The 26,925-nt window shown below is 35.0% G+C and overlaps 1 protein-coding gene across 34 annotated transcripts in view; it reads right to left on the bottom strand.

Annotated features, from left to right (window-relative positions):
• FIP1L1 (factor interacting with PAPOLA and CPSF1) overlaps positions 1–23,189 on the bottom strand; it is a 68,412-nt gene extending 45,223 nt beyond the window's left edge. For 3 of the 34 annotated variants that reach the window (XM_032497488.1, XM_032497503.1, XM_032497634.1), the window contains exons 1-9: positions 22,836–23,184; positions 21,654–21,698; positions 21,511–21,550; positions 18,360–18,417; positions 17,129–17,232; positions 13,998–14,062; positions 13,341–13,448; positions 12,791–12,921; positions 5,378–5,487 (exon numbers count right to left, since the gene is read on the bottom strand). In XM_032497488.1, coding sequence (XP_032353379.1) covers positions 5,378–5,487; positions 12,791–12,921; positions 13,341–13,448; positions 13,998–14,062; positions 17,129–17,232; positions 18,360–18,417; positions 21,511–21,550; positions 21,654–21,698; positions 22,836–22,920 — 746 coding nt within the window. In that variant the 5' untranslated portion in view covers positions 22,921–23,184. Of the gene's footprint in view, positions 1–5,377; positions 5,488–12,430; positions 12,500–12,790; positions 12,922–13,340; positions 13,452–13,997; positions 14,063–17,128; positions 17,233–18,359; positions 18,418–21,510; positions 21,551–21,653; positions 21,699–22,835 lie in introns of all 34 variants that reach the window. The other 31 variants (XM_032497432.1, XM_032497459.1, XM_032497437.1 and 28 more) reach the window with 25 other exon arrangements.
• Positions 23,190–26,925: the final 3,736 nt, after the last annotated feature.

The raw sequence follows: 26,925 nt of genomic DNA, 5'->3' as shown, positions 1-26,925 counted from the left end.
TAGAACCTGTGGTATCATACTGGAAGTAAAAGAAACATGACTGCATGATTAAAACTTTATAAGAAGAATATACATATGGCAATTTCATACTGAAATTGCTTTTTTCCCTAGCTCTGGGTGCTGTAAAGGCCTAGAAATAGTGACACCCCAATAGCATAGAGCATAACTAGAGCTAAGATCATAGTTACTAATTACCATTTCCCACTAAAAGGCATCATGGTCCCTTCAAGAAATGGCAGCTTCTAGGGGAGGGGCAGCAAAAAGTACAAGATAAGACTAAAATATCTAGTAATGCCAGAAAATAAAGAAATCCTCAAAAAAAAAAAAAAAATGATGGGGACATGTCAAAAGATCACAGGAGCCAGTCAGAAGATGTTTCCAAAGACCAACTCTGGACAATTTGAGCACCAATATGAATTATAACCACATATATACCACATATACAAATAAGACATATTTATAAGCCATGTATACTCTCTTTCACACAAAAAATAAAAATTAATGAGTCTAATAAGAAGTAAGTGAGAGAGGTGAAAAAGCCCATTTTTAAAAGAGAATGCCAACTAATAAACATAAGAGGAATAAGAGTTAGACAATGACTATTTTGTAGTCATTATAGTAATAACTCATTAAAGCAAAAGACATCAATGGACATAAAAGTTCTTGGAAAGTTCAAACAAACAGGATATTTATGCAGTCTCCTCACAGATTACTTATTTATACAGTAACTTTGCAGAAGCCTGAAGAACACCACCACAACAAAGTTAAAGTTAACACCACTAATAATGGAACAAACTGACATCATGTACCTACAGGCTGTTTCACTGAGAAGAACACAGTATTACTTATACAGTATTCCTGCCCCAAAGCAAAACCTGACTCTAATAGTTCAGAAACACCAGGCAAACCCAGATTGAGGGATGATTTACAAAATGAACAGATTATACTCTTCAAAATTCAATGTCAACAAATCCAAAGAATGTTTGAGAAGCTGTCCCAATCAAAGAAGTACAAGGAAATAAAAGTTAATTGTAATGAATAATCCTAGACGGAATCCAAAATAAAAGGAAAGAAAAGAACTGTCATAAAAGATATTACTGAAGTAATCTGCAAAATTTATGGTGTGTATATTAAAGTACTGATTCATTAGATGTTGTGACTTTGATTTTTGTTTCCAATGGAACAGAATATCCTTTTCTTAGGAAATATATGACATAGTATTTAGGGGTAAGAAGGTACAATGTCTACAATTAGCATTCAAATGGTTCAGGGAAAGAAATATTTTTGAGAACTTTTATAAAGTAAATATGGCAAAAAGTTAATAACTGGTGAAATCTGGGTGAACAGTATTTAGACTTCTTTTATACTTTTCTTGCAATTTTTTATAAGTTTCAATTTTTCTCAAAATACAACATTAAAAGATGAACACAATAAATGAAGGGGGCACAACCGGGGCTTCTGGGAGTAAGGTAATATTCTGCTTATTGATCGATATGAAAACCTTCAAAGATTAAGCAAAACATTGTTATATTAGATATTAACATTTTTACTTAGGTATACCAATTTGCTGGGTAGTACAGAAAGTTAGAAACCTAGCATTCCTACTGATAGAATACAAAGAACTACCAAAAAAAAAAAAAAAGTTCTGTGCAAACAGCCTACAGCCTTATATGTATTAGTAAGGAAATCTAAGATTTAAACAATCGAAATACAGTGATTAGGTCAGTAGTATACCTCATTATCGCTAAATACTTGCTGTGCAGTCAGCTTTATGCCTTAAAGGACATTACTATCTTCTCCCTAAAGTCAATAAAATTTTACTTTGAAAGATACTGCTCTAATTTCCTTAAGTATAAAGAATAAAACAAAAATACTTTATAAACAGTAAAACACAAATATTTATTAGGGAATACTTCACAATGACCAAAAAACATCCTTTTGATCAAATGAAGATGAATCCAGAAGACAAACTTTTCTAATGAGCAATGAGTACTGTTCTCTATACCCAAAAGTGGCAGTACTAATATGCTGGGTCTGCTTCTAGAAGCTGTGGTGGTAATTATCCATTCTTTTTACTAGTAGTGATGAATCTGCTAATTTTTCTATCATTTATCTTCTTTTTACTGTCCTTATCCACCAGTGTCCTCCCATCACTCTTTACCCATCTGGCCTTCAGCTCTCCTTAGATCCATGATTCATCATTATAATCACTCCCTCAAGTACACTCTCACCTTCCTTGCCCCTCTAACCCTTTGTCATATAGGCCTGGTGTAACTTCAACCTGTTAAATCCAGCTCTAGCTTCTCTTCATGAACACATGAGTACTTGACAAGGGCAAGAGAAACACACCTAAACACGCTAACTTGTCTCATTTTCAACCTATGGCCATTAATGTCAGGAAAAGCTGGAAATGTAGTCTCTTTGTGTCGATTTTTCACTCTGCTCACTCTATTCCCATCAGCATATAAAAATCAGCATATATAAAAGCTCTCTCTTGACCCCAGATTTCCCTCCAGGTAACTGCCTAGCCATCCTGCTCCTTTTCCCCAGTTTATCCACACACCTCTAAATAACTATTTCAGACCGTCTCCTCTCCTCTCAAACATTCAGAACCCCCTTCCACTATTCTCCCTTTCACCAGACAGGCCTGCATCCTACGCTACTGGGAAAAATTGAAGCAATCAGAAAGAGACCTTTCAGTTGTTCCCATCACCATTATGTACCCACCCTCCTTCACATTATCCTGCTGTCCCCCCTGTTACAAAGGGTGAATTGTCCATGCTCCTCCTTAGGGCTAAATCCTCTCCTTATACTTCCCACCCCCTCTGATCTTCTTAAGGACAATGCTCTTAACAATTGTCCCTTCTCACTTTTGCATCACCAATTTTCCCCCTTAGTAACTTATTCTCATAAGGATACAAACATGCTACATATATATTTTTTTCATTTTGGAAAAAACTCTCTTCCTGACCTCATATTTTCCACCAGATACTGTCCCATTTCTCTGCTCCCTCAAAAGAAAAAAGAAAAAACAAAAAACCTCCTTTTGTTCATTCAAATTCCTCATTCTAATTGTCTCATTTTAATTCTTCTCCTTTCCTCCTATTCTCTCTTGAATCCACTCCAAAAAAATCTGTTTTAAATCTTCACCCTATACCACTGAAAATGATCCTGGTCAGAATCATGAATGACCCTTATGCATTTTAAAATCCAAAATTCATTCTCAGTCCTCTTCTTCTTGGCCAATCAATACTACTTAATGGTTAAATATATCTCCTACTTTGAAACATATCCTTTTCAAGATATATACAGAGTTTTCTTCCTACTTCACTAGTCATTCTTCACTAGTATCCATCCTCTTATCAGTTCATTCTTATTTTTCTGACCTGCAAGTAAATGTCCCAAGGCTCTGTCCTCTTACCATTTCTCTAATAATACTTACTGCTTTTACAGTCTCAGTTTCATAGATTCACGTAAATACTATTTAAAACACTGAACACTCCCAAATTTGTACCTCCAGCCCATACCTTTCCCCTCTACTCCAGATTCATGTATCTACTTCCCACGCAAATTTTCCACTTGTATGTCTAACAGGCATCTCAATTTTATTATGTCCTAAACTGAACCCTTGGTCTTCTTCCTCCAAAAAATCATTCCTTCTGTAGTCTTTTCCACCTCAGATATAAAAGATCTTTTACTACTTCTGGAACGTATCCAGTATCTGACTGCATCTTACCATCTGCACCACTGCCACCTTGGTCTAAGTTAACCATCTCTCGTCTAGATAATTGTTAGTCTCCTAACTGGTCTCCCAAGTACTGCCCTTAATCCTTCTGTAGTCTGAGCTTAATAAAGCAGTTAAGAACTGCTGACTTTAAAAACCTAAGTTAGATTATTTCATTCCCCTGCTCCAAATCTGATGGTGACTCCCCACATATTTCACTTATATAAAAAGCCAAAACCCTTATAATGGCACAATGCCCTACATAATCTGACCCAAATTTTCAAAAAAGGGGGGATGGGAATGGCTAGGCAAAATATAGAAAAACCGCTACTGACTTTTAAAAGTTCAATTAGTTTAATTATAGTAACCCATATAGAATATTTATTATGTATGTACCACTGTTCTACACACCTTACATAAATTAATCCACTTATATACATAACTACCTTGTGAGGGTATTTATTATGTAGTATTATTATTACATAGATTAAGAAATGAAAGAATAAAATTAGAGGATGTGCCCAAGGACACACAGCCAGTAAGTAACAGAGCCAGAATCTGAACCCCAGAAGTCTAGATCTAGAATCCAAGCTCTTAACACCACTTTACAGTATAAAACACCATACTCAATGAATGAAAGTTGATCTCTTTTAAAATACAAAAAAAAAAATAAAAGAGTATTACATATTAAAAGAATCAGGATTCCTCAGCTATCATTAACTTTTTAGTCAAACGTTTTATAAGGTTGCATTTAGTTTAAAAAACCTAATTTGCAATGTCCATGACTACTAATTGTTAAGAGACAGTCAAAATCTGAGATGGCTTTGTGACATTTAATTTTGGCTGAAAGTTTCAAGTATATTGATCTTAAGACTAAACTACATGTTCTCTTTCTGAATTCATACAGTATACAGTTATCACAATATCAAAATCAGGAAACTATATAAAATAAATTAAAGCAAGTAACACAAAAAGTAAATGATCTGGCTGAGAACTAGTAACAGCTGCGTTATTGATGTTTTAGGCCCAGATAAACAACTGTTTTAAGTTATTCTTATCTAACCCCAGATTAAACTGCTGACATCAAACTTCGCCAGTCTTAGCTTACACTTTACCATTTTCCTGGTAACAGGCTAATCATTTGCCATGCTTAAGTTAAAAGGACATTTGCCACCATATTTGCCCCTTACAATTGGTACCTTGTGGAACTCAAGTTAGATATTATCACAACAAACCAAAGAAAAGAAAATGGTTTCAATTTGAAAGATTCTTTCAGCTGAAATTTCTACAATCTCTCTTACTAAAATCAGTAAACATCTTTGGGCCAGTAGACCTAGACTTGGCAAGTTCAATAATTCTTTATGTAAGAACAACAAGCACAGAAAACAGCAAGACCATTGTTGTTACCACCACTCCCGAATGTGAGATTTTTGTCTCTTTATACATACATGTAACTATATACCACGTTTCATTTCTTGCTTACCTAGGTTTTTTAGATGAATTTTCACAAAGAATTCATTTTGTACCACAATCAAGTAGAATGTTCCAGTTTTTCTGTGTATCATTCAAAGCTTTTATACTTCATACAGCACTAATACAAGATAAAGATATCAATGCTTTCAAGAAAAACGGAATCATCAATGTCTCACTAACCTGCTTGGTGGGAGTCCAGTCTTGAACAAGGAAGGAGGAGAAGTAAACTCAGCTTTTGTAGATGGAAGTGCTGTTTCCTTCTCCGAATTTCCAGTTCTTCCCTGCTGTACCTTAAAAAAAAGTGTTATTAGCTTGTTTAATTTAATAGAACACTCAAACATAAATACAATAAAGATGTTAAAATAAATTTGTAACATCTGATTTGAAATGAAATATGAAGAATGTTTCGTTGCTGAGTATATAATAAAATTAAACCTATTTTAGAATAGCACTAGGTGAAAGGCACCAAAGATGGATTATGTGATCAAAATGTTCCCAATAAGCAAAAAGTTTTACATTAATGTCACCTAAAAGTCCAATAAACTACAACTCTTAAGGATTTTCATAAATTCTCTCAGATCACCATTAAGTAAGTCCAAGGTACTTGGCTAAGACTCCATGTTTCACAGTTAAGAAAGGCCTTAAAGAATTTTCCCCTTCTATGTTCACTACCCTCATCTAAGAAAATGACCAGTGGCAATTTCAGTTATTCTGACCATTTTCTATTCAGATTGATTTGCATATTAATAATCTGCTCCTGCACTTCCATACAGGTAAAACTGACAGAAAGTGGTAATGGAAAATAAACATGATTTATTCATCAAACATTTATTAAATATCTATTATGCACCAGAAACTGAGACCACAGAGAGAAATACAACAAAATCCCAGACTGTGACAGACACACAAACCACCAGAGCAATACAATAAATACTATGAAAAAAAAAAAACCTCTGGGATAAAAGATGCTATTAGAACACAGAAGAAGAAATGCACTGCTCTTCCTGGGGATGTCAAGAACACTCAAGAGTTGACACTAAGGTCTCAACTGTTCCCCTGAGCTCCAGTAATTTATATTCAACTTCTCACATGTCTAATAAGCATCTCAAACTTACCATAGCCAAAACAAAGCTACTGATTTCCCAACTATTCCCCAATCTGATCCTCTCCAAATTCTTCCTCATGTTAAGTAAACGGCACCATCATCTACGGAGTTGCTCAAGAAAAAAACAAAAATACCTAGCAATTATCCAATACATATGAATATCCAATGTCAACTTCACCTTGACAATATATACCAAATTCAATCACTCATCATTATGTCTACTCCTAAAACCCAGGTCAAATCTACCACCGTATCTCAGCTGTTCTGCTAAATTGACTTGTTTCTCTGCTTTGATCTTAACTCTCTAAAATCCATCCTGTGTACAATTTTATTAAAAATGTAAATCAACTCATGTCTCTCCCTGCTCAAAATTCTCCTATAGCTTTCCAGAATTTCCAATATTCCAAAAGAATAAAACCTAAACTTATCATAGCCTGAAAGGATTTACACGGCATGGGTCCTTCCTACCTCCCCAACTTTGTTTTCCTCTATTCCTCCCTGACTTATCTTGAACATGCCTTGTCACAATGGCCTTTTTTCTTGTTCTTTTTAATACATAAGTTTCTCCTTTATGAGGGCTTCTGTACTAGATGTTCCCTCTGCTTTATAAGATCTCTCATGGCTTCCCCCTTCTAATCATTCAAGTATTGTGCAAATGTCTCCTTGACGTGGCCATTCCCAATCTCTATCATATTATCATTTTGTATTTTCTTCACAGAATTTCTCACGAGTATCAATCACTATCTGAAGTTATTTGTTTAATGTTTATTGTCTGCGTGCTGCTACTACAACACAGAATCTCTGAAGACACAGACGGCATCCAGTTCAAACCTGTATCCTAAGTGACTAAAAACATTGTGTGGCATGCAATAAGTGCTCGAATAGATCTGCTATTTGACTGGCTTTGGGACTCAGCTTAAATGTCACTTCTTTAAAGACTTTCATAGGACATGGAGTTTATAACTATACAATTTTTGGCATGATTATCTAATCACTACTTAACTTTCACATTAAGTCATATAAACTCTAAGACCACTGAGTCTATGTCTTTAATGCTTACCTCCCCTCTCCATCCAAACCTAAGACATTTCCTGACATAGTCAATGCTCAATTAAAAACTGCGAAGGAGGGAGAAAGGTTGGAAAGAAATGGAAGGGACTAAGAAGTGAGGGAAAGAGCATAAATTAAAGAGTATTTACAATAGGTGAAAAAGTGAGAAAAGGTATCAGGAAGACATGGTATATTTTTAAACATGTAAAAATGGCTTATGTTTCTAACTTATTTTCTTTTCTTATTAATTTCTTCAAAATATACTTATTATATTAAACACTTCTGAAAATCTTCACCATTTTAGCAACCCTTCTAATCAACTTGCATTTTTATTATCACCTTGTTTGTCTTCTGATATTATACTCAGCATTATAGACTCAAAATCTGTTTAACCAGAACATAATAGCATATTCATGTCAGAGCTTACATATCCAAAGAAAAATTAACTGAAGTTTGTAACCTTTAGAAACTAAATAGTTACACAAATTATGCCAAAATTTAAATTATTTTGTAAACTTCCTTTCAATTGCCCTTCATTGCATTATTTACAAAAGTTTAACATTACAAAACATCTAAAAAGAAATTGTTGTGAAACACCCAAATAATGGATTATGAACTATTTATAAAGTGTTACTTATCAAAAAACTTTAGTAACCTAGGAGAACATTTACCACATGTTAAGATGAAAAAAGTAAAAGCAGAATATCACATAAATCATTCATTACAATTTTGTTTCAATCTACAAGGACAAAAAGATTGGGAAAGCAACAAAGTACAGAACTTTAAAAGCAGATTAAAAAAAAAACAGTAACTGACTTAGCCAAAAAGAATCTGAAACCTAAGTCACAAATGAGAAAGCAAAGATGTATTGATTTTCACAAGATCTCCAAAGATTCAGGAATTGACAACACTAGCTGCCAGAACATTTCAGCCAGCCAATATAAATATAAGCCCTCTAGGCAGGATACTAGACTGTCTTCTCTGAAAACTCAAGATTATCACAAAAGGAAGAAACAAAAAGCAAAACAATGTAAAGATAATGACATCAGGGACTGTGAAAAATGCTTTGCCCTACAGTAAAGCTTACAATCAGCAAGTTCTACCCACAAGCACAGAGCTTCCAACCATCTTTTCAGTGGCCCATACTCTCATGAGTTAATAATGGCCAAGGATCAACAAATATTTGAGAACAGTCAAAGTCAGAAGCCAAAAATAACAAACTTAAAAAATCAACTTGGAGAAAATAGACAATGCACAAAAAGAAAACCTAACACAAACAAACACCCTACCATTAAGATCTTTTGAGAGACAAGAGGGAGAAGATAACATCGCATCATTGCATGCATAAATAAGAATAGGATGCTACAGGTAAAAAGTGAAGAGAAGCATTATAATGCTGAAGAAGCAGCCCAGATAATGGAAAGCAAAGAGATACAGGATGAGAGAATATCTAAGAAAATTAAAGGACCAGGAGAAGGAGGTCCAATTTTTGAATAAGAGGTCCAAAAAGACAGAAAAAAGCAGAGAAAAAAGTTTAAAAGTGATAGAGAAATTATCTCCAAAATGAAGGCTATGTACTTTTAGATTAAGAAGGTACAAATGAATGCTTGCTACAACAGATGATAACACATCAAGACATAGGCTTACGAAATTCACAACACTGGTGACAAAGCTCATACATCCAAAGGAAAAAAATCATCTATGCCTGTGTGCACACATAGACATAACATTTTAAGAGAAGGTTGTGGTCAATTTTTCTTATATACACATCATCCATCCTCACTAGTCACTCTTCTTTTGCCCTCACCCCAAATCATGTTAAAATGTCGATAAATCACTGAGGCACTATAATAAACACATAGGGGTTCATTTGTACTATTCTATCTACTTGCTAGTATGTTTGAAAATGTACTTACTAAAAAGTAAAAATAGTTAAAGATGCTGATGGGTAGCTTATCTCTCACTTGACTAAGGATGAAAAAATATCTTTACAGTAGATATGAAAATAACTTACAATTATTAAGTCTGTTCTTTTGTCCATTCACCAATATAAGTCTGGGTTCTTATTCATTCCACACCTACAATACTCCAGCAGCTCCCTATCTGGTCTCTGATTCCCTGTTTTCCCCTTACATTCTATAGTTTATCCTGGTGCTAGTTCTTTTTCTAAAAACTGGATTTGCTCATGCTATTCTCCTACCAAGAACTTTCAAATGGCTTTCTATTGCCTACTGCCTACATGCCTGCAGGCTAGTTTAAGATTAAGGTCTTTCTCACCATGGCCCCATTTCTACCATTTCCAGGCTTTTCTCCTCCATTTCTCATCCACCCCAACTCTTCTTTCATGCTATCTGTTCTTGTTCGCATTGCTCTCTCTGCCTACAATGTTCTATACTTCTCTTTCCTGCTAATGAAAACTCATACATATTTCACTTATCACGTCCTGGTCAAACCCTTCTGGACTCTGCAATGTAGGATAACCCACTCTCCCCTCTGAATTTTGTCAATACACCCATATAACACTTGTCACAATACATTATGGTTATTAGCTCACATGTACACATCACTCAGATTAGGAGCTCCCTGAATACAGAAGACTCTGCTTTACTACAGCATCTAGCACAGTGCTGGGCACACTGAAGATGCTCAGATACATCAAGAAAGTTGGGCAAGTTTCTTTTTCCCCCTTCTATCTCTTTCTCATCAATCCTAGTAATTACAGTTCAAATGGTGGATAAGAGGACAAGAGCTTGGACTTCATCCAACCAAACCATACACTGCTACCAGAACAGTGTTACTTATAAGTCACTCTCCTGATCACTAACAGGCAGTGATCCAACTAATTCCGCCAACTCATCATTCTGGTTTCTAAGCTTTCTAATATTAAACCATACCCTAAAAAACCATGTCTTCTATTTTTCTCCAAAAAGAACTCTCTGATCCAGTAAGGGTGATTTCTTAAATAATCCTCTAATCTACTTCTACTCAATTAAAACAAATTTCTCTGCCCAAGCCATTTCCTTAATCTGTACCACTTTTTTTTCTCTCTTCTCCACACTCTCAAGGTTCTGATTAAAACAGCATATGCTTCCCTACTATTGTATCCCACTTTAAACTTAAAAAAAAAATAGAAAAAATCTATACACAGCACCAATATAATTTCTAATCCCACAGTAATCAACTCTCATTTCTCCAATTTCTATAGCATTTTTGTCTAAAATACACATTTTGGCACTTAATACCTAAGAAATTTACCACTGCATATTTGGGATACCAATTACATTTTTATAATTTTTCTGGTATTCGCCATAGTTACAGAATGGATAGTAAAGGACAACTAATACTTTTTCAAAGAATAATCGTCCCACAGAAATCTGAACAAGGATAATTCTTAAATTTATTTAAGGTGACAGAAACATTTCTGAAACTCAATGTAAATCAAGCTCCCACCTTACCATTAGTTGCAGATTTTGAGTACTATCAATAAAATATATCCTACAGACCACAATATACATAAAGAAAAAATGTGAGCCATACACATTATTGAAATACACACCCTATTCCCAAATCAGTATTTCCAACAGATGAGTAATATCTAGGCACATTATTAAGACAAAACAAAACAAAACAAAACAAAAAAAAACCATGAGACTACACCCATCAAATTCAAGTCCTTATTCATTCAGAAGCAAATGAATCAGCATGGAACAAAGACCTCTCACATAACCAAAAGAAACTTCAAAATAATTTTTCTACAGACTGTATGTATATGAAAACCTCATTCACAATGACTACCTTTAACAAAAGACCAGACCATAGAAGTATCTTTTTATTTTTTAGTTTTAGAAGTTTACTTCAAAAAGACAAAGTGTAGAGAAACTGGTAGTTTAAAAAGGCAGTTCTCATTTTTGTTAGAAGAAAATAAAAAGCACCACTGCAAACAATTTCAACATCAAGATAACTTTTCTATCTACTCACTTCAGTAGTGAAAACAATATATTGAATGCCCAAGTAAGTACTTATCACCAAAAAGAACCTAATGACTATTTAAAATAAGATAGACATCATCACATATTTTCAAAATATTTATAGCAGAACAAGAACCAAATACTTACCCAAGTAGGATGTAAATTAAAATTAAGTTCTCTATACAGAACTGTGTCCAGCAGAGCAGTTACATCTGCGGATATAGCACATGCATTGCATAAGGCAGTATTTTGGTGGACAGGGCTGTAGCCCCAAAGGGACACAGAAAAGTTCCTGCCCATAAAAGTTCCCTGAGTATATAACCCAATCTAAAAGTCACTCCCAGTCTTTATCCCATTGTCGTTCAATACAAGAATTAAGAATTAAGGTAAAGGAAGAAGAGCATACAATCAGGATTTAAGAAAAGTTTGTAGGTTGCCATGTACTAAGCAAGTATGAAAATATACTATTATTCTTTGAACTGATCATATGGAATGGAGAAATCAGAAGTCAGACTCGATACCCAAGCAGTAGAACCAACCTGCAAGGCCCTCATGAAATCTACTCCTTTTAAACATTAATTTAAAAAATCAATAGCTTTATCCAAATCTGTTGAGGCTTTCTTGGCAACTCTCAAAGAATGCCTACAATTCTTGAGATACCTTCAACTACAAGAGACATTACACCAATGATTTTAGTGTCATACAGATAATAAGCAGTACACCATCTACCTTACCAATTTTAAACAGAAAATTAGGAAAAACAACTCTCCAGTTCTGGTAAAGATTATAGCAGGGTCTACAATGAATGCTTAGCCTGTTGGCATCAACTTTTATATCCTACAAACAAACATACACTGTGACTCAAAATAAAATCACAACATATAGCAAGAATAGCTTTACTTGGCATTTGTTAGTATAATATACTATAATTCACATGCTTGCAAAAGTGGAGATAAAACAACAATCAGCAAATTTGTAAGTCACCAGAAAGCTGAAGGTTTGGAAAAAAGGTAGCTATTTCCACTTTAATCTTGTCCCTTGAGTAGTGGTATGGGAGCAGACTCAAGAACAAAAAATGAGAGCAACCAAGGATAATTTACTAAAATTCACCTTAAAAAGATTGAATCTGCCATCTTGGATCTCTGCACCTGGTGTAACTTCCATAGTACAGTCTTCGGCCTAAGTTAAATAACATATTCCCCATTAAGATACCACATAACGTTTAATTGACAGGCCACATAAAGACAAACTAGCTGTGGCTAGTCTGCAACTTGAAACTAAAAACATCAGATAATCATTAATATGAAACTCTGAAAGGGAAGGAAGGGAAAAAAACAAACATGGTAAAATGAAATTTTTAAACTATCATATAGCATTTAACCACCTTTATAGGGAAAAACTGATTTATTTAGGGAGTAAAATTGGGACAGTAGAAAAGGCTGGGATTTTTTTGGAATATTTACTAATTACCGTAATTTTATTTGTAGTAGAGGTAACTGGTATAACTTCAAGTCCCATTCGTATCCTCTTTTGCTTTTCACAGTACGCTTTCCAGGTATCTTCATTAAACCCATAATTAAAATAATCAGAAAGATCAGCACCTAAAATTAAAACACACTTTCAGTGTATAAAGATTTCAATTCTATTTTCATGCAGCATATAAAATATAATAAACTATGAAATATAAATTTACAGTTCTATCAGTCTAATCACCCCTTCTAACTTTACCATTTCTCCCAATTACCACCATAAAGCAACAGGACTATAAAAGTTTTCGATCAAAATTATTTCCTTTAGAAATGGCACCATAATAAAACAATATGCAAAGTCTACTTTTATATAATGCTAGACCACCCATAAGCTTTAATAATACAGGTCATTATTACTCATCAAGTGCTTAAAGCAATGGGAATTACATTTAAAAAATAATATGCTAAACTGATGCTAGAAAAAAGCTTTTCTAATGACTGTTTATATATTACAAGTCTTTTGAAACTGACATGATCCACAATAATCTTACCAGGTTTACGCCATGGTTTATCTTCAAAAGAATCCAAATCTACCTCCAAAAGGGGAACTCCATTAATGCTTCCAGGTGCATCAAGATCTACCCCTTTGACTTTCGTTCCTACTTTAGAAAATTACAGAATGGTGAAGGAACCTACATAGTAAGAAGCTGAGAGACATCACAAACAGAAATCATTGACATCTTTTTACTCTTGCTAACACTAAATATGGCAAAGATTTCAAACAAAGCATAAATAAAAAGTGAGGTCAAAGTTTATGGAGTAGCTATAAGATAAAATGAATAGAGAGATTAGGGACTTGTTGACTTATAATAGTGAGTTTCTATACCAACAAGAAGTTGTTATCTTCCATGTTTTAAATCATTGTTTTTGTAAAGCCTATAAGCTAAGAAAGATTTTTACCTTTTTAAAGGGTTGTAGAACAAACAAACAAAACAAAAACACACACACACACATGACAGGAACCCAATGTGGCCCACACAGTCTAAAATATTTATTATCTAGCCTAACAGAAAAGTATGCCCACTCTATGACATATGGTCAAAAACTGCTCTTTTTAATTAAGCTGTCATAGCTATCTATTACAATCCACACATGACCTATTCAGATATATGCCTTACTTCCTACTGATGCAACAATATAAATTTTACCTGTGGTTCCATAAACTCTTCCTCCTGTTTTGATGTTAAGATTTACAGGTGCTGTACCATAACTCCTAAAACCAAAATAATAAAAATTATCCTGAGACATTTAAAGTAAACAAAAACAGTCAATATGTACAAATAAATTATACATTCACATATTAACTGGACTAGACTAACACACAAATATTTTAGAAAATCTTTTAAACTAATTTAAAAAGTCTGTCACTTGCTAAATAAAAGATAAAAACAAATATTTTTTAAAAGTCTGATAAACCTACCCACTAGTAACTCAATATCCCACTGTAACAAACTTCCCAGAAATTTGACTGGGAAGGGTAAAATAGCTTATAGGCCTTATTTTCATTTCCTCACCTCCCAGTCACTCAACTGGACTTGTGAAAACTCACTGCTTTGATCTACCTAATAATTTCCATCCTTTGTCTCCAATGTACTAAACTTATGAGACCTAGGTTATTCTGCTTAAAAAAAAAAAGATAAATTCAATAAAATATTCCAATAATTGTATAAAGAAAGCTCCACTACTATACATGCAGAAAGTATGAAGTAGCCCATAAATAAACTCTTACTGTCAAGTATTACTACCATCACCAACTTGAAATGTTTAATCATCTCATTGACTATAATAAATGCTTGAGCACCAACAACACATCACATACAGTTCTAAGCTAAGGAGAATGAGGCGCTGGACAAATATGGTTCCTGCCCCATGATATTTACATTTCAACAACCTAAATTCAGCACAGCAAAAGCACTTTGACATATCTACACATAATGTACAAAAGTCCTAGCTGTTTGAGAGTCAAAGTACTGAAGCCAAGATCTGTTTCTAAATGATCCTCTATGGCACTGTTAGAGAATAAATCAAAACAGTATTTATAAAAGACTTACTACAGTTCATTAAGTGAACTTCTTTGCTTCCCAACCAGCTACTTTCCCTTCCCCGTTCTGCCTTTTTAAAACATTATCTTTCTTTTTCAAAGTCACCAAGCCCTCATATTAACTGTGTGTAGAGATTAGTGGATGAATTTCAAAGATATAGCTGAGAAACCACTCCATTATACAAGGTAAATTACTCCTATCCTAAGATTTCCTTTTCTTCACACCTTACTTATAGATAAAATAAACTCTGTAACAAAACTCTGTATATTATCTAAAAAAATGCTAATTTTTACTTTCCAACAGCCAACAGTAAACCACTTTAGTATTGCTACTTAAAAATAATTTGTTCTTTAAATTTGTTTCTGAAAATGCTGTGCATACACACACACAAAAAATTCATCAACTTTGTTTTTTCCCTGGCTTTTAGTTTTCAATGGATATCAATGTTAAATATGCTTTATACTCCTCAGAAAGATCTTTAACTTACTCTGAATGTATACAGAAACAAACACACACAAAAAAGTTATAATAAGTGGGCAGAGACATATATATGATAAAGCAAACACAGCAAGATGTAAATTATATAAGATAAGTCATGAGTAAAAGGATGTTTACATCACATCTTTCAACTTTTTTAATGTCTGAAAATTTTCATAATCAAATGTTGAGGAAAAAATGTTCAAAGACAACTGTGTTTTTAACATGCAGTCTATATAGTAAATATTTACTAAATACTATACGTAATGTAAGGAATAGAAAAATTCATAAACCATGGTTTCTACACAAAGAATTTAGAGTCTAAAGGTGATAAACATGCGCAAACATAGCCTCAAATCATGAAACTGGAAACTGCTATAAGAAATAAAGTTCAGATAAAGTACTACAGGAGTCCATGTGTATTTAATATTTGCATTCAAGTCTAATCAAAATTTGGTCTCATTAATAAAAAAAAAAATCACCATTTGCTTTAATTGTTCTATACTTGCAAATACAAATAATTTTACAGAATATTTACTAAATATGCAATGATTATTATAGTATTACGTTAAAATATTCCTTCTGCATAATGCAGATGGTAAAGGCCTATTAGCGTAAAGGTTTACTAGTGTCATAAGGTCAACACTAATTATTTACTTTAAGTGGGGATGAGGAGAACATCAAGAGTTATCCTAACACGAATAATTTAGTCTTTTCAATCCTGCTCCCTAAAATGCTGCTAGTCTTAAAATTACATAAGCAGTCATTATTATAATGCAAAACTGATGATGACAACTGAATTACTTTTAAGCTTCCTGAAATAACTTTTGAAAAAAATGGATCTACTGAAGAAATAAGATATTCAAAAATATTTATGTATATATTCATTCCAGATAAGACTGTTTAATGAACCACAGTGCAATTAAAGAAGGGTTTATTTTATGTGCCCAATGCACAAGTACCACATTACACATCCAATCTGAAAAACATAGTGTCAACTCTTATTCTACCACCATAAAAAAAAAAAGTCACAATCTGTACTTTATGCCCTTCCAATCTTTCTGTAAAATTCTTATGTGCTCAATGAGTCAATGACAGTCCATTTACTAGATCCAGCTTTACTGACTGTAAACCTTGAGACAACATATTGGCCTAAATAGCCTGCAGAATAATTAGCAACCTGAAAAATACACCATGAAAAGCAAAAAGAAATACTTTCACTATTGTTTTTATTGGACAGAAAATTTAAAACCTAAACTCAGATTTGGGTAAGTAATAAACTGTAAAAACAATATACATGCAAACAGCAACTTAAGGTCTTCTAATTTTAATCAAAGAATCTGGAGTACTCAATGCACTTATAAAAACACTTCAATTTCAAGAATCAAAAAACTGCTGCTTTCATGTAACTTCACTTAATTTATCTTTAGGAAAAAATATTTTCATGAGATGTAACTAATATATATATAACACTGTACTAATTTTAGGTGTGTAACAATTTGATATATATATATAAAAATTGCAAAATGATTATCGTAAGTTTAGTTAGCATCCATTACCACACAGTTACAAATGTTTTTCACTTGTGATGAGAAGTTTTACTTACTCTCTTAGCAACTCATTAGGTGAAATTTTAACAAGTCCTTTCATAACATGGTAAGATGGAAGAATGTAAAAACAATGGAATCAACCACTAATTGTCTGACAGAGGCATACTGCCTTTGATTTAAGCACGCAATTGTTACTTAAAAACAACTTACCCATACTGTGGTGCTCCCGTTTTAATGTCTCCTATAGTGACATGAACGTCATCCTCATCATCATCACTGTCACTATCACTATCATCTTCAGTCTCAGTCACTTTCTATACCAATATAAACAATCATAAAATACACTCAATAATCCATTTCAATATCTAATATGAATAACTGAAAAGGTAATCAGTTTGCATTTTTTGAGCTAGTTTTATAGGAAAAAGTTATAGTGCTGCTAGCTATTTCAACTCATTTACAATTTTGACGTTTTACATGATAAAAAGGGATAGGAATGTAAAGTAAAACCTTCTCTCAGTCAACATCTTTTTGTAAATAACACCTCATTTTTCCCCCTGCTATTTATAACTCTCTCTTGCAAAAAAAGATCTAAAGCAATGTACTAAAATATCTAGAAGATAAATTATTTTTTAAAAAGTATTTGAGGCATTCTTAGCAAAAAGAACATGAAGGTAAGAGGAAAACAATTAACTTAAAGAGTCACAGTGTCATGGCTAAAAGTACCAAATAGTTAAGAAGCAGCTTACTTATTCCTGGCATTCATTTACATGTAAAAGAAGTCCTGCATGCAAATGACTGAGGGAATACTTTGATTCTGAGTAAAAGCAGGGCCATTTATGAAGATTTTCTTTTGGCTCTAAAAGGCTGTTCTATGCTTAGTCACATAATCGTAAATTTAAAAAGTAGATCACCTAGGCTAAACAATTTTTTGTATGCAAGTTCAAGTTTGCAGAGTAACAATTTCCTCCTTTTCACAAGACTAAACTGTTAAAATACTCATGGGGACCAATGATTTGTTCACACCCAAACATCACTTTTAACAGTATGAGGTCAGACGTCACTTATATATATAAAAAAAAAAATGCTAAAAAACGTGACAATCAAACTTAAGTTGCAAGATTCGGTGTTTGCTTTGAAAACCAGGTTCACTGTGATCTATCTAGTTGATCTACAACCACTTGGTTCCTTGAAAGTTAAAGTAATAAATATCAAGCCTTTGCACATACTCTACTTCATCTGAAGTCTCCTCCCACTATTCTTCTCATGGTTATGCTTTTTTGATGGCACCAGATGACACAGGAAGTATAAAGGGGGAGGGGGCAGATCATGCAAAATATTGAAAGTCATGTTAAATTTTGGTATTCTTTCTAAGCGAATGGGAAACTATAGATAAGGATTTTAAATAGAGAAGTAACCAGATCTCAAAGCCTTATGTTACCGGTTTAGGTACGCCGTTTTCAGCAGTTTCATCTTCAACTCCAGATGGAGGATTAGCACTAGAAACAACAAAAACAAGTACACGTCTATTACTTTTCTGAAGTACAGACATAGCACACTAGCATTTTTAAGCTATGTCTGATACAGTTTCCCGAAATTACCATCTCCAATGGACGATAAGAAAAAAGACAGTAGAAACTGCTTGTCTTACTCCGCTATTCTTAACGCCTTATGTAAAACATGAATATTCAACACTCGAAGAAAAATGGAATTGCCTCCGCAATTTAATGATGTCAAATGTGCAATCTGATGGTGGGGTGTTGGGTTTTTTACATTTTCAAAATATGCATCACACTTAATCAATTTTACTTATCCTAAAACTGCTGAACATCCAGGTACTCTGGGAACTGATAAAGGCTATGTAACACACAGTTGCCCGTTTTCAGTGGTGCTCAAGGAACTCAGATTTGTGGTATTACCAGATTAACTCTTTCAGTATTCAGTTAACACACATGCTTCTTCCTGGTTTTCTATTTCATCAATCTTACTGACTACATATTCTTTGTTGTTTATCTTCATATAAGGCTGCCTCTCAACATGATATTAGGAGCTCTAGACCTAATTTCTATGCATTAAAACTATAATTACTTTTTTAAGGCCAGTTAATACTTAACAGGCAAACACCCTGTTGCAGCAAAATTTATAACAATAATCACTCTTATTCTCATGAGATGCAAGCATATGGCCATCAATCATGAAATTCAACTTCTAGTATTACAGTACTACAGTATATTCTAACTTTTCTCTTAAATTTTCATTGTTCTACTGCTTTACCCAAGAAACCTATATGCAACTCTAACTCTTCAGTACATTTCTCAGGAACAAGCTGAGTTGCTTTTTATGCCACAAAACAGTAGTATGTCATCCAAAAGTTGGATAAATAAAACATGACAATTAGAGACACTGCAATGCAATGGTTAAGAACAGTTTTAATAATGGGCCAGTCACAAAGAAGCTGGGGAAAACTCTAATTGTATGCAGTTGGCTCAATAGGGCAATGCAGTGTGTACCACACTGGATACTAGAACACAGGTTTGGCAGAGCTCTCTCCCCTAATAGACTTTTAAAAGTTTTAATTCTGTATTACCATTAAAATGCTAGAAACACAAAATTATAGGCTTTTTCTAGAAAAATAAAATTTTAAGGGTACACCTTTTCCTTTGGATGAAATAATTTCTTTCCAAATAAAGTGTTAATAAGGAATATAAAGGAAATAAAGGAATTTTGTCAGTGATGGGGAAAGTAGAAGGGTTCCTCTCCAATCAATTTAATCAAGCTGTATATTGAGGAATTAAAATTAAGGAATGTTTAATCAGAAAATAAGCTTTCAGAACCATAGCCAAGAACTAATATTAACAAAATAGAAAAAAAGTTAGTTCACAAAAATGTGGGTATTATTATTATAATTTCTTGGGCTTAAACAGGATATGAAGAAATATTTAACTACTTTCGTAACTATAAACTATACAAATCCCAACTCTATGGTTAACTGAGATAAGGATTAGGAACGGGGTTGGATATATACATTTCAAAACTAAATGACAAGATTTCAGATGATACAGCAATGCTAAAAAAAAAAAAAAAAAAAAAAAACCTTCCAACATAGGGGATATTTTTAAGTGAGGAAGAAAACTCTAATTTCAACAACCCCTAAACTATTTCTACTTCACTTCTCACTTCTTCCCTCCATTCACTTTTTTTTAAAATAACAGTTTTGTAACATAATTCATATACCATACAATCCACTCATTTGAAGTGTACAACTGAAAAGTTTTTAAGTATGTTCACAGAACAGTGCAACTCTCACAACCATCTAATTTCCAGAACATTTTCATCATCCCAAAAAGAAACCTTATATATATGTAGTATATATATGTAGTTGCTCTCCGTTTTCCTGTCCTGGCAATCACTACCTTCTGTATTCACCTATTCTGCACATCTAATATAATTAGAAATAAAATATGGAGTCCTTCATGACTGGCTTCTTTCACTTAGTATAATGTTTTCAAGATTCACCCATGTTCTACCATGTATCAGTACTTCATTTCTTTATAACTGCCAAATAGTATTTCACTGTATGGATACACTACTTTTCTAAATGTGTCCACTCATCATTTGATGGACCCTTGGGTTATTTCCAATTTTTGGCTATTATGAATAATGCTGCTATGAACATTCACATAAAGTGTTTGTGTGATGTATGTTTTAATTTCTCTAAGGAATATATCTAGGACTAGAATTCCTGGATCATATGGTAGCTCTATGTTTAACCTTTTGAGGAACTATCAAACTATTTTCCACAGTAGCTGCACCACTTTATAATCCTATCATCAGTATGTAAGGGTCCCAAGTTCTCCCTATCTTCAACACCTGTTACTACCACTCTTTCTGCCTACAGCCACCTTAGTTGTTGTGAAGTGGTATTTCCTTCTCTTTATAAACGCAAATATTCCTTAAAAGCCCTTTTTGTAAAAACCTCTTCCCCATATAAGACACTAAAGCATCTGCTCAGTGTAATGTCAGCATATCTATGCAAGACTTGTTATGAAATTTAAAATAACTTTCTGGCTCCCTCTACATGCTCTGTAAATTATACTCAGACTTCTCTAGTAATCTAACAGAGGCAATCAATCTTATAACAAATTCATTACTTCCACTTTGAATTTTAAATAACTACAAAACATTCAAGTTATAACCAAACTACATTACACCATCAAAAATATTTAAGAAGTTGTAAAAGTAGTTACCCAAAGAATTACCTATTTTTAAAAAGTTTAAAAGTTTTTTCCTAGTAGTCTAAGTTATATCCTGTATACTCCACTATTGAGCTCACTTAAGAGTACAAAGTTATTTAATAGAGAAAAATATTCAAACCCTTACTTCAAAAACTTGTTGTTCCCTAGGCTACTACCAAATAAACAGATTTGGTATAAAATTTGGACCTGAAATAGAATACACTCTAAAGGATGCAATGTCTCCCAACACTTCAGTCAAAATGTAATCAAGCCAATGACTATAATGAAATAATTCTGACAATTTGGCGATAGAGCCATTGTACAAGTACCACACAATCATCAAGAAATTTCACTAACCTGGCATTTTCTTCTTCTGGCCTTTCAACTTCATTTTCATCTACCAAAAAAAATACATAAATAAATAAATAAAATTAACAAACAAACCACTCTTAAAGAAACCGGTATTATGAAAATCTGAAGTGATCATCACAAGCACTAACCTAGGTCCTTTGCCAAATCACTGTGCACATGCACGTCCCATGGGCCTATAAGCACATCCAAAGTTAGATCACCTTATAATGAATGACTTAACAAAATATGTCTTTTATGAAAAATAAATTAAAAAATCAGACTTTACTTCTATTAAAAAAAAGCTTAAGAAGTATTAAAAATTTCTAGATCTTTGTAAAAGAAACCCTACACATTTACATTTCAGAGTATTACTAATCTTGCCACCAAAGACAATGTATTTTACAAGTTTATCAAAAATCAGTTTGTCGAAGACACATCACCAAGGAGCTGCACGGTGTCCAAACGTGCATTTGTACTATACTAAAGACAATCAAGAATATGCATTTTAGGCAAGGAACAAACATTAACTTTCCATACAGAGGGGACTGTGACTTAATGGCAGTTAAAAACCAGATGTCAAAAAGCCCCTTTCAAGAGGGCAGTAAAATTATTTTATGAAAAAGGTATACATGAGATACTGAAAACGATAAGCCTAAGGGACATGAGGTACTTTTATGATGTGGGTTAAAGAGCAGTCTCTTAAAAAATAAAAACTTCACCTTAATACAGGAGACACTCGGGGTTTTCTTTATGGGCCATAATGTATTCCATCTTTTTCTTTCTCTCTTTTAATTAATTATTTTTAAAGCACGACTTTCAGACAAGGAGGTACCCTTGCAGGTGCATTCCATACAAACTGACCATCAAGAAACAAGACGTTAGTTTTACAGCATCAACTTTATTTAGCTATTATTACAGAATGACTGTTTCTGGGAACAGGAAGGGCATCCTACAGTCAAGGGGCAAGAGACACACCAACACAGCTCAGAATCGATATAAAAAAACAAGAGTTTGAAAGAGCGCGGAGGCGAGGCGGCCGGGAAGCGCCGAGAGGAGGAGGGCGAGGCTGGGGTCCCCGCGCCCGCGCCCCCGGCCCAGCCCCGACCCGGTGGCCGCGGGGTGGGTGCGTGTTGGGGGCGTGGGCTGGGCGGGAGGAGGCAGAGAGGGGCGGGGGACGCACACGCCGCGCTCGGCCTAAGGCAGGCCGGATAAGGCTCCGTACTGGAGGCCCCAGCCGGCAGCGTGAAGGGCCCGGGACGCCGGCCGTCTGCGGGCGGGAGGGGAGGCCTGAGAGAACCCGGGAGAGAGAGAAGGGACAAGAAGTTCCGTACCGCCATAGAGCCACTCTTCCTCCTCATCCCCTCCGGTCCCGCCGCTCAGCTCCGACACTAGGCGCTCGACCTCGCCGGCCGACATGGCCGCCCCGAGCACAACTTAAAGGCGGAGATCAACAGCCCCCTCCAACCCCTTCCCCAGCCTCGCTGCCCGGGGGCTCGAGAGGGGCGCGAACCCGCCGGCGAGCGAACGAAGAATGCTGGAGACTCAAATCCAAGGGACACGGCCGCCGCGGCGGCGGAGGCGGCAAAAAAGACGACTCCGGCGCCGCTCCGCCCGCGCACGCGCAGCAGCACTCCTGCAGCGCGGCGTCTCTAGGTGGCTTCACTTCCGCGGCGTCCACCTGAGCCTGGTTGCGCATGCGCCTCTTAGTCGGCCCCGCCCTCAAGGAATCTTCTTCGCTGTCTTAGCGTGGCTTCTCCCGTGACGTCATGCGTCGGCTAGGGTTCCCCTCCCCCAACCTTTCCTCTAAAAATCCGTGTTGCTCTTGCTGGAGGGCACACCATTGTTCCTCTCCGCTCTTCCTGCATTGTTTCTGTTCTCAGCCGGGTTTTTTTCTTCATCTTCCTCGAGGCCTTGTTTCATTCTTTACATGTTGTATGAGACTTGATACAGAATCATTACCTTATCAGTCCCCTATTTCTCATTAGAGAAGAAATAATAATTCGTGATCACTTTCTTGAAAAATTAGTTTTAACAGCAAACAAAAGCCAAACTAATAGTTCATTCTCCTTATTAAAAAGTCAAAGACACTCTCATCCATTACTCTCCTTTCCAGAAATAGCCTTCGTTTTTCTGTTTTATGTGCAGCATTATGAAATTTTCTATGTATTTTGTTCATGTGTATTGTTTTGGTGGAAGTACTTGAGGTTAACGAGTCTTAAAGTGTACAATACTGTAGGTACCATTGTGTGGATTGCTTTTTTTTTTAAGCTCAGCAATGTCTTGAAGATCTTTTCCATGTTCTTGAACATCAAAGTATATACATTTTTAAGTGCTTTCATAATATTCCATTGCATGGCTATCACAAAATGAATATGGCTATTTACCTATTGTACATTTAGATTGCTTTCACCTTTTCACTGTCACAAAGGAAAAAACAACTACAATGAAGAGCCTTGTAAATGACTTCTTGCAGGTTTGTACACATTTCTCTCCAAGATAGATCATAAAGTGTGAAGTATTTAACAACTTTGGGGCTACTTTTGAGAATACATCCTCCAAGGAGATCACATAGGATGGGTCAAAAGTGATTTTCTAGTTCTTAACCATAACTACCAAGTAGTAGCATGAACTCAAGTCAATCTCTCTATGCTTCAGTTTTCTCATCTATAAAATGGGAAAGCTGAGTTAAATGATCTCTGAAGTCTCTCTCCATTCTAAAGTGTTCAAACAAGATGCTTGCTTTTCAATAGAAAGAAAGCCATTCTAGTTTTACAAATCAATAATGGGTTTACTTGCTCTCCAGTCAATAAATAATGTTTTTCATTTATTTATTTAACAAATATTGAATATCTGCTGTTTAAGAACTTAAAAAATAAAGGTATGAGTAAAACATAGTCCCTGCTCTTAAAGAGCTCTCAGTTTATTGAGAGGAGTCAGAAGGGTCATAAACAGTAAACTCTCCTACAAGGGAAAAGTGGGTCTGTTGTAATAGAAGCACAAACAAACTGTTTACATAACACCAGTGCCACACTCTCATGTTATTTAAACAAATCATGTGGTTTTAATCCCCCTTACCTTTGAACACTCCTCTGTTGCTATTTCAGTCTCCCTTATCTACAGAGTATAATTCCTTGCATACTTCTAAACTCTGTTGAGATATAGTCAACTTTGTGAAATCTTTCCTGAATCCCATTTATTTATTCTATAAGTATTTCATGGGGGAGGGGTCTACCAAGTGCCAAGGACTCTTCTAAGCTATGTAGATTCAGCAATGAGTAAAACAGTCCTTCCCTTTGTGAAGCTTTCATCCCAAGGGAGACAGAATATAAACATATAAATGTACAATATGTCAAACGGTGATAAGTATTATGAAGAAGAGTAAGCAGGACGGGGAACCCAAAGTGGAGTGATGAAGAGGGGTAAGGTGCAATCTTATATCAAGGGGTCAGGTAAAGTCACTCTAATGAGGTGGTACAAGAGAAGAGACTCAAATAGAGAGAAGTATCCATTATGGATTTCTGGGAGAAGCCCTACCAGACAGAGAATAGGAAGTACAAAGGCCCTGAGGCAGAAGCATACTTGGAGCATTCAAGGAAGCCAAAGCTGCAGTGAAGTGAGGGAGTGAGAGGATATATAGATGAGATTAGGATTATTGGGAGGTGGGTAGTGTAGAGCTAATCACTTCTTTCTACACACTATGGCATGTGTCTATCACATCATATAATAATTACCTGACTACATATCTTTTCCCTGTTTCCATAAGACTCTTCTCCAAGTCCTCCCTCAAACAGGGTATCTTCTTACATGTCATTCTACTTTCTGATATGGTGTGTAACACGCAGAAGATTTTCTTGGCCACTACTGACAGTAATGAAATGAAGATTTTACATTCTGCTTGAGAGTATTGTAAGGCAATCACTCACAGTTCTGTCTATTTATCTTTCTACTTATCATTCCATGAGTCCTTTGGTGGTTTTATGGGAGAACCAATTGCCTGTTGATGAGGAGCCAGCCTCTTTATGCTGCCTAAAATGAGCTTGTCCTTTAAGGCATTACTTAAACTGAACTGAATTGATGAATAATAATTGATGCATCAGAATCGCCTTCATTGTAGAGGTAGCATTTGAGCTAAGCTTTGAAAATGAAGATGTTCACAAGCAAAGAAGCCCATAAATCACTAATAATAACTCTTCAAAGACCTCTTCCTTCTTTGCTTCCAATCTGAGTTTCTTGCCTCGATAAGCTTCCTTAGTTAAGGGTGACTTCATCTCCCACCAGGGGAGATTTCAAAGATAGGTAGCTTCAAGATATTATATAAAATTATGACCTTACCAAACTACAATTCTCCATATATTCTGATTATATTTGTTTCCCATTTGTGTGTGTGTGTGTGTGTGTGTGTGTGTGTGAGAGAGAGAGAGAGAGAGAGAGAGAGATCTGTTGGTTCCTGCCAAAAAAAAACCAAAACAAAAAAACCAAAAAACAAAAACCCTGAAACAACAAAGTACCACTTTTAATGCATCTGTCTCTGAGAAGTACTGAAAGGGAGTGCTTAGTAGTTGATGGTTAAAATGATGACAAGAGGTAAAAAGTGCCTTGCTCAGTGTTTAGTAGATAGTAAGTTCTCATAAATGTGTTTTAAATAGATACGGCATTTAGGCCCAACTGTGCTATTCACTGCCAACTTTAGTTATGTCCCTTCGATGTTCCTCAGTTTTCTCATCAGTAAATCGATATATTAAAATAGCATTTTATACCCACTTCTTGGAAGGATAACAAAGCTAAAATGAGGTTTTAAATGTGAAAACATCTGACAAGTTAGAGGTGAGCTGGTGCTATACGATAAAGAAATTTTCACATATTGAGGTATGGGGAAGTCATTCTGGCTTACACATGAGTTTTGTGGTTTTGTTTTTATTTTTTGGTTTTGTTTTTCCACTTAACGGAGGTACTGGGGATTGAACCCAGGACCTTGTGCACGCCAAGCAAGCGCTCTACCACTGAGATATAACCCCATCCACTGGCTTATACGTGAGTTAACTTGAATTTTATGCTAACTAAAATAGCCTGTTTATTTCCTATCAAACATATTTTGTATATCTGCTTTAATTATTAAAGGAAAGGGCACCTTGATCAGAAGTAAAGAATGTCCATGTTAAAAATAAAGATAAAATGCCTCCACTCCTAAGATACCGTGCTGGTCCTCCTTTGATGGTAAGACTCCACTCCCAGGTGCCAAGGCCATACTGACTTTCTGTGTACCTGCTGATCTTTTTTTTTTAAACCTTGAAGGAATATAATCCTGATTTGTTTGATGTTCTTTGTTCTGACAAGATAAAACTGTGCTGAAAACTATGCTTCTTTGGAGCAGTTCCTCAGAGGTATCCAAGAGTCTGTCTTCTGGTCTACAGTCCTCAGTTT

Source organism: Camelus ferus, chromosome 2 (assembly GCF_009834535.1).
Source record: "Camelus ferus isolate YT-003-E chromosome 2, BCGSAC_Cfer_1.0, whole genome shotgun sequence".
NCBI lineage: Eukaryota > Metazoa > Chordata > Mammalia > Artiodactyla > Camelidae > Camelus > Camelus ferus.
This window is presented reverse-complemented; position numbering and strand designations above follow the sequence as displayed.